At 42.7% G+C, this 9,162-nt stretch overlaps 1 protein-coding gene across 6 annotated transcripts; it reads right to left on the bottom strand.

The window, feature by feature from the left end:
- Positions 1–892: 892 nt before the first annotated feature.
- Positions 893–7,496, bottom strand: LOC118451157 (uncharacterized). 6 transcript variants are annotated; one of them, XM_085658962.1, is made up of 5 exons: positions 7,355–7,483; positions 6,543–6,921; positions 5,296–5,490; positions 4,783–5,031; positions 893–4,311 (listed from the first exon to the last, which is right to left on the bottom strand). In XM_085658962.1, the coding sequence occupies exon 5, from the start codon at positions 4,165–4,167 to the stop codon at positions 2,179–2,181; it is 1,989 nt and encodes a 662-aa protein (XP_085515088.1). In that variant the 5' UTR covers positions 4,168–4,311; positions 4,783–5,031; positions 5,296–5,490; positions 6,543–6,921; positions 7,355–7,483; the 3' UTR covers positions 893–2,178. The 6 variants fall into 6 exon arrangements, with proteins under 6 accessions (XP_085515088.1, XP_085515087.1, XP_085515089.1 ...); XM_085658961.1 differs by having other exon boundaries at positions 6,543–7,496; XM_085658963.1 differs by having other exon boundaries at positions 6,615–7,496.
- Between the last annotated feature and the right edge of the window lie 1,666 nt (positions 7,497–9,162).

Below are 9,162 nucleotides of genomic sequence, written 5' to 3'. Positions count from 1 at the left end.
ATCAAAAAATTAATTTAACGAAATAATGAAAGTAAGATGAAAGTAAAATTTTAAAGAATAAAAAAAAAAAAATATGACATATAAAAATCTACATCTATTCTTTATGACCGAACTTACCTCGTCATCCTTTTTCATTCTTTTTTTCTCTCCATTTGTTTTCTTCTTTTTTTCTTTTTTTTTTTTTCTTTTTTTCTTTTACTCCTATTGGTGGTCGGAATTTCTAATTTACATCTATTCTTTTCACGATGTATTTTATCCGAGTAAAATACATAAACACACACACACATACATACACATACACACAGATACACAGATACACACATATACGATATACTATAGCAAACTTCTCTCATGAAACAATGGTACAACAACCGTATGTGAAAAAAAGCTTGTACGCTTTTATTGAAAAGTGGTGTACACATTGTATTATATTTCTGTTTCTTGTTCTTTGTCACTATAATTGAATAAACTAACATGCATACATGTATATGATTGAAACGAAAACCCGAAACAAAAAAAAAAATTGATTATTAATGAAGCAAAGTTCCCATTGAACTATATTATTGTCGTACGAAACGACATATATACATAATACATATATATATATATATATATATATATATATATATATATATATACATACATGGTACACGTACTCGTTAAATGAATGAAGAAATAAATTACGTGTCGAATGAATGAATGAAAGAAGACAAGAAAGAAAGAAAGAAAGAAAGAAAGAAAGAAATAGTTGAAAGTACAAATTGAATCATACCTCCATATCTGTGATAAGAAAAGGAAAAAAAAAAAAAGAAAAAACCAGAAAAAGAAAAAAGAAAGTAAATAATGCTGACAGTGATGAAAAAGGTATTAAGACGTCGACAAGTCGGGCGGTATATAAAATTCAATCGTTTTATTAATTGACAAAGTGTTCATAATTAATACCGATGTAATTCCACGTGAATTTCGGACGCGAATGCACATGGACATGACACCGAGACGCGTCTCGTAATGCATGTTACGTAATAACAAATATGTACACACGAAGATTATGTAACAAACTAGTGATATACTTTGAGAATGAATGTAGGATGGGTTGGAGATATGGGGGTTGGCTGTGGGGAAGGAAGGGGAGGGGTAGGTGGAATTGGGTGGATGTTGTTTGGTATGCAAAGGTACAAGGAAGAAATAATCGGCCGTGAAAGAAGGAAAGATTTGCTTTTTGTCATTTTTTCTTCTTCGTCTTCTTCTTCTTTTTCTTTTTTTCTTTCGTTCGTCACGGTTATCGATTCGATCGATGAACTTCGTTGAAGGAGGATCCGCGAACTATGTACAAATGTCTCATCGTCATTTTCGGAGACATCGACGTCTAAAAAGGAAACTTTCTCTCTCTCTCTCTCTCTCTCTCTCTTTCTCTCGCTTTTTGTTCTTCTTTTTTTACTTTTCTTTCTTTTTTATGCAATTCTTTTTTTTTCTTTTCTTTCCTCTTCTTTTCTTTCTTCTTCTTTTGCTTTTTTTTTCTTTTTTTTTCTTTCATCATCCCTTTGTCATTTGGGTTACGAGATATTCTCGGGCACTCACGCAAGCAGGCAAGGCGGGCAGACAAGCGGACAGACAGATATTCAAAATTCAGAGACAGGTGTCTAACCGACACCTAGCTAAAATTGCTTCTTTGCTGGTAACACCAGCTCTTTTACCAGTCTCTGTCCCTTTCAGTCTCGAAAACACGTCACAACACGATGTTCTTTCTTTCTTTCTTTCTCTCTCTCTCTCTCTCTCTCTCTCTCTCTCTCTCTCTCTCTCTTCTTTTTCTATTTCTCATGAGCGAAAAATCACGAGTCGAAAAGTTCTCTGTTCGTTCTCATTCGTCTAACGTTAGATCAGCCTTCGAGTCTCTTTTATATCGGCTGAGTGTAAAAAGGAGAGTGATGGGAAGGGAGAAAGGGGAAGGAAGGGAGGAAAGAAAGAGAAAAAAAAAGGAAGAAAAAAAAAAGGACAAGGGAAAAAAATTCACGCAGCCGAGAGATGCATCGAATCTATTAACGCGATCGATCTCGTCTTTCTTCGATGAAACGTATACAGGAGATCTATGCGGATCTACGATAGATTTGTTGTGTGTGTGTGTGTGTATGTGTGTGTGTTTTTCTTTTTTTTTCATTTTGCTTCTCTCACAATGTCTTTTTAAAGAGAGACAAACTCGTGCGGCGGTTGAATGATCCGTGGCGGTGGAGGTGGCGATAATCTCAAATCCACGTCTGTCAGGGAGAAAGCGGAACTTCCATTGGCAGTGACCCTCGGGCCCATATTGTCATAAGGTGAACCAAGATCGGCGTTGCGAAGGGCTCGTCGAGGAAGAGTCGCAAAACTGGATACACAGGGGGTCGAAGGCAAGGCTGCGACCGTGTTCTTCTCGGTAACACCACTGATAACACCGTGGACGGGTATGTCGAGTAGATCGGGATAACAACGTTCCGTCGAGTCCTGCGGCAAAGATACGGAGATGAAGATGTTGCCAAAGATGCCGGCTGGTAGGACTCCCGTTGTAAATTCTGGCGGCGGTGGGGGAAAACCGGGGGCACATGGAATGGCACGACACACGGTAGTCGAATTACTTATCTCTGGTCTGAGTCTTTCGATGGTCACCGTTGCGGCTCCCATGTGATCACAGATAGAAACACGTTCGGCCAGTTCAAGGTCACCTGTACTACATGCCTCGGCCAAACTACCATGACCACTGGCACGATCGTTCGCGCTACCAGCCGTCGTAGTTGTAACCGACAGATCCAAGAGTTTCTTTTCCTGATCCCCGAAGCTCGTACTACCTTGGAGTTTGACCTTTTCGCGTTTACCGTTACGACGTGAGCCACCGCACAAGCAAAAAGCCATAAGAATGACAGAAATGGAAGCACCAAGAGCGGCCGCACCACCACCTGCCAGACTAACCCAAAGCAACCAATTGTCGCTCTGGGATAAAGTCGGTGCGGTATAGATACGTGGTATGGCGACGCTTACCGTATCCCTTGCAAGACCTGCTATGTTTCTCGCAAAACACGCGTACTCCCCTGCGTCGCCGTCGCTAGCATTGTATACCGTTAAATTGCTCCACCTGTCGGTGGCTCTCTCGGATTTCTCATTGTAGACAACGTTCGTGTCCGAGGATACGTGAGATACGTAAGTTCCTACGTATGGTTGATCGGAGATTCTTGTTGCGTTAACAGGACCACCATTGAGTTGCCACCAAACTTCGGGTTCTGGGTCTCCGGTAGCCAAACACGCGAGACTCAAGTTACCATTCGTTTCCTCCTGTATTGTACTAGCCAATACAAATACCTCGGGCTCGCAAGCAAATTCGACGGGCTTTACCTCTTCCCATCTTCGACCTTCCAATCTCTCTGGCGTTGAACACAACTGTGGCACGGAATATAATTTACTCGGTGTTTCCGGTATAAGCCAAGTACGAAATCCTCGTAATCTACAGTCGCAACTCCAACGATTACCGTCCAAGGTGAGAGTCTTTAGACGAGGTAGACTCGATATGACCGAAGCTTCCAAGTACTCGAGTTCGTTGCCATCGAGTTTCAAAGATTCCAAGCCTACGAGTCTCACGAAGGCTTGCCCGTGTATATCGGTCAACGAACACCTCTGCAACTCCAAATTTCTAAGATGTTGGAGAACTGGAAATTGATGACTCTTGAGAGCACCCAAAGGATTACCGCTGAGTATAAGAATTCTGAGCCTCTCGTTACCGAGAAAAGTGTCCGGTTCTAAGCTTCTCACGTGATTGTCCGAAAGATCGATTTCTACTAATATCCTCATGTCTCTGAACGAGTCCGCGTGGATCTCGTGTATACCGGCGTTTCTTAGAAAAACCCTTTGAAGGTTTAACAAACCGGCACGTTTGAAGATCTCCGATTGTAGGGCTGGTATTTTGTTGCCCGACAGATCCAAAACTTGCATGTCTGGATCCAAAGAGGCTGGTAGCGACGTCAATCCAGCGTCCGGACAGAGAGCCGACTTTTTTCCGGACGTCCACTTGCATCTGCAAACAGCTGGACAGTCCGTCCAATCCGGAAATGCTGCCGCTTTCGAGGGCAAGGCGAAACTTCCGACGAGTAAGAAGAGGGCAAGTAATATGCGCCCTCGTAGAGGGTGTTGCCTTTTCACTAACATAATCCTCCGGCAGTTCCTTTCCCCGTGGTCTCTGCGATCACCTTACTTGATTTGATCGTCGATCGGCACTTCGTCGGAAGACGCGATCGAAAGACACGGTCAGCCGACCGTCGTTATTCCTCGATTAGCTCGACAAGGACGAGCCTGAAAAGTGTCAACGAACGAAAACGATCGAATGAATATAACGAAAGAATAATTATCGATAGAAGTTATTAATCGTTTCTATTCGAACGAAACAAAAACAAATTTCCTATAATCTTTTAATGGCATTATGTGTAAATCGGTCGTAGGCTGGCATTAGAATCGGATAGATAAAGGAGAAGGTAAAGAAAAAGAAAAGAAAGAAAGCAGAAGGAATAAAAAAGAAAAAAAAAAAACAGAAGAAAAAAAGAAAAGAAACGATTAATCCGATAACACGATATCGGCAACCATAGAAACGTATCCTCCGATAAAACTATTAGAGGAAATAAGTCTCTCTTTTATTAGGATTTAATTTTTTCCTTCCATTGCTTTGATTATTTTCAATATGTTCACTATATTCCCCTCTTTCCGAAATTATGCGAGAAAATAAAGGATAAACTAAAGCGTATCGGTAACGAAGCGCCTTGTTCTTACTTTGTAAGAAGAGTGTTTCCCTTGGGCACGGCTAAACATGGTCTCCACGAATCTGAAAGAGGCCGTCATGCTTGCGTGGACGCTTCCATTGTTTCTCAGGAGCTTTCATTTTGCCCACCGGTCCTTCGGGCATCGCGAGGCTATTGTTGCCGGAGTCTTGGATTTCATCCTGATTAAGTAGACTCAATGCACGCGTAGACCGGAACTCGGCCTACTTTCGATTCCACGGATATATTCTTACGGCTTAAGCTGTAAAATAAGGAAAGGAGAGAAAGAGAGAGAGAGAGGGAAAGAGAGAGAGAGAGAGAGAGAGAGAGAGGGAGAGTTAAGATTAGCAACGATCTAACTTAGTAAGCGCACGTGACGGTAAAGGAAAGATGAAACAAAAAAAAAAAGAAAAGAAGAAAAAAGAAAAGAAAGAAAAAGAGGGAGGGAAAGAGACGTGGCGAGCGGGGGAGGAGGTATATGAATCCTTCGATAATCAGACATAAAACGTGAAAACAAAGTCGTTACCTAATAATACGGAAGCAATCCGATTTCCAAAAGAACCACGACATTTCCCCTCTCTCTCGAGCTTCTCATGTTTCTACCCATGTTGTCCACCTTCCTGTCCGAACAAAGTCAACGCGTTAATCGCTGTCACGCTTGACTTCCTTCTCTTTTGCACCTCTGAGAATCACCAGTTAACTTTCAAATTCATCATCTCGCCTGTGAACGAAGGATAAATGCTTACACTTAGCTTATCGTCGGCGAAACGAAAAGAGATAGAGAGAGAGAGAGAGAGAGAGAGAGAGAGAGAGAAAAAGAGAGAAAAAAGAGAGCAAAACTCAGAGGGAAGACAAAGTGTCTGTGTGTATGTGTATGCGTATGCGTGTCTTCGTACGTGATTGTGCGTGCGCGTTAGCCTTCCTGCCTGCCTGCCTGCCTGCCTGCCTGCCTGCCTGCCTGCCTGCCTGCTTGTCTGTCTATCTGTCTGTCTGTCTGTTTATTAAAAAAAAGCTCTCGTTTGGAAGTAAAAAAAACAAAAAAGCAGAGGAGGATGATAAAAAGGGAAGAAAAAAAGAGTTCTTTGACCTTCCACGTTCGAAAATGAGGAGTAAGACACGAACGTCGTTAGATAACACGGTTGAATACGGACTCAAGGTAGAAAAGTTGCTCTAGGTTTTCTCCGCTCATCGACCTGAAAAAAATTGCAGGCGTTCGGGTCCCATCGGTGTCTCTAACAAGTGCATCGCCGATCGGGCCGGCCATCGACCGCAGCGCGACCGTTCCATTACATCACGGCTTGGTACTTGAATTAATGCACGCACACACGAACGAATTCAGAGTGCCGTTGTATCGCGCGCGCCCAACCAATCGCGCTCTCGCTTATAACCTCCCTCGAGCCTTAAAGACGAGCGTACAACGTTTCACTCTCGAAATTGCGAGCGTCGGGGACAATGATGCTGCGCAACCGTCGGTGAATCTCGCGAGAGATGGAAGCAGGGCGGTTGAGAGAGAGAGAGAGAGAGAGAGAGAGAGAGAGAAAGAGAGAGAGTGGGAGGGAGTTAGGGAGAGAGACAGGGGAGAGAGAGAGAGAGAGAGAGAGAGATAGAGGGAGAAAAAGGAAAAAAATTAAATATTTCTCTCTCTCTCTCTCTCCCTCTCTCTTTCTCTCTCTTACCTACTCGTGTAAACTCTTGTCAAGAAAATATCACAAAGGTAAAGAAAGAAGGATAGGGATAAAGGATAAAAGATCAGGGTTTAAAAGTGGCAATTACTTTTTGTCTCGAAAGATGCACTTTACACTCAATCACACCAAAAGAGAGACAGATCACCGTCAGAATCCTCACCGTCCGTGAATGATCGTGCGGTAGACGACGTATTCCCAGAAAATTCGGAAAGCTTGTAACAGTAGAAAAAGAAAGAAGAAAACCCGTGAACTAGCATCGGCGGATATCAGGTCCGTCTTCCTTCTTAGTTTCCCGTCCGATCAATCAATCTTCTCGCGGCTGGAGTTTCGTGGCAGGCGACAACGACGACGACGCGACTCCGCGGGAATGGCGAGAGGCGTACGCGGGCTCCATGCTTTGAGAACGGACCAAGAGGGATCCGTCACTTCCTCCATCGAGAATCCTCATCGTCTCTCTACCTGTCTCTCTGTAGAACACCGAACGGTGAGCCAGAGAGAAAGAGTGACTAAGAGAAAGAGAGAGAAAGAGAGAGACGGATAGTGGCGAAAGAGAGAGAGAGAAAAAGAGAGAGAGAGAGATGACGAAGAGAGGGAGAAAGGGATCGAGTGTGTCACTGTCTATCTATCTATTTTTCTCTCCCTCTCTCTCTCTCTCTCTCTCTCTCTCTCTCGATACGTCTCTTCTTCGTATATGCGCGCCAGCCAGTATCTCCCTTCTTGTCTAACGATGAGAGAGAGAGAGAGAGAGAGAGATAGACAGAGAGTGGGAGATGAAGTGGCGGTCGAGAACAAGAGAGAAAGAGCCAGTGCCGTCGTCCTCCGGCAAAGGATTCAACACCGAGGGGGTTGGCCGTACTCGAAGCTACTACTTTCGTAGTCACGACGAAGGTGTACTCTCACGAGAGTCGAAAGTTGCCGAATAATCCGTACGAAGGGTGTGCAGTCACCGCTTATTTTCAACGTTCACCACGGAACTCTGCAGATTTGCCGCAGCGGCCACCGACACGATGAATCTGTATCCGCGTATCCAAACCTCTCTCTCTCTTTTCCATCCACTCCCGCTTCTCCTTCTTCCTTCCTTTCCCCTTCCCCGTTCCATCATCTATATCTATCTCCGTCCCTCTTTTACTCCTTCGCGCCTATCCACTCTCTCGAAATCCCCCACTCGCTTGGTTCAACCCCTCTTTCTCTTTCTCTTTCCCTCACCTTTTTCTCTTCAACCCCCTACTCTCTCTCTCTCTCTCTCTCTCTCTCGCTTACTCTCATGAATTTCCTTGCCGCATAGTCGTCGCGAGCAGCACCGTCGAATTCTCTTCGTTGCGTTCAATGAAAACCACCACCGCCACCACCACCACCACCACCACCACCACCGCCACCACCACTTCCACCACCATCACCACCCTTGACTTCAGCCTATTCCACTGTACGAACCCTTCGACCTCAGCGACAACCTTCCAAACTTCATACCGATTTTGTCCTCCACCAGACGTCGCCTCGAACGATCGAGGGCGGTAGCGATCGACGTTAAACCCCCCTCGCGTCCCTCTTATCTTTGACTTACGTTAGCCAATGTTCTATCGGTCGTTCTATGTAATATTCTTTCTTAGGAAAAATAATCGATAGGCGGATTCTCTCTCTCTCTCTCTCTCTCTCTCTCTTTCCCCTCCCCTTTACGAGTGGGTGGTAGGTAGGTAGGTAGGTAGGTAGGTAGATAGGTAGGTAGGTACAGAGCTCCACCTTGTTCAGAAATCCTCGCCGATGATGTTTTACCGACATAGTTTAGGGTAGTTGCGCAAGACACCACGTCGATTAGGGAGGAACTCTATTTCGTGATATAACGCTGATCTCTCTACGATCGATTTATCTTCTAACATAGCACGTCCTTGATGGTATTCGGGTCAAGTGAAAAAGAGAATAAGATTCCTTTTCACATCAAATGAGACTTCGTACGAGGCTTTCTTTTTTTCTTTCCTTTTCTTTTTTTCTTTTTCTTCTTTCTTTCTTTTCTTTTTTTTTTTTTTTTTTTTTTTTTTTTTATTCTTTTTTTACGCTCCAAGACGATTTCCAATCTCACGATCGAAAGATTAAGCGTAAACGCTGCTTGATTACTCATCTAAGTACTTTTACTAATTTTCTTATTTTCTTTTATTATGTGTATTAATAAAAATGACGAGAGAAAAGGAAATGACAAAAAAGAAAAGAACAAAAAAGAAGACAAAAAAAACAAACAGACGTCTTTTCTATCTATATTCCTATATCTATTCATATATATATATATGTGTATGTGTGTGTGTGTGTGTGTGCGTATGTACTTACATTTATGATTAATCATAGTTACTTCGAATTGATCCGTTCTATGAATTCCAATTCAGAGAGAAAAATCAACTAAACGAATTCGGTCCTGATTCGTTTGTGTGTTTATATATATATATACACACATATGAATGAATGTTATATACATATATATATATATATGTATGCATGTGTGGATTGGCGATTCCGAAAGCTAAATTGATTTAGGTCTATAGGTATGTATCTATACGTGATGTTCTATGAATAAGAAACGATTATTATCTAGAGAACGATTATTATCTAGAATAATTGCATAATATGCAGAAAGAAGAAAAATCATCCACGTGCATATATGTTACAACCATTCTAATTTCTCATGTTAATTTATTAACGTTCACTTTTTTTGTTCTTTATTT

This window comes from Vespa mandarinia, chromosome 8 (assembly GCF_050613455.1).
Source record: "Vespa mandarinia isolate Hongniang chromosome 8, ASM5061345v1, whole genome shotgun sequence".
NCBI lineage: Eukaryota > Metazoa > Arthropoda > Insecta > Hymenoptera > Vespidae > Vespa > Vespa mandarinia.
The sequence above is the reverse complement of the archived record's forward strand: the minus strand, read 5'-3'. Positions and strand labels throughout refer to the sequence as shown.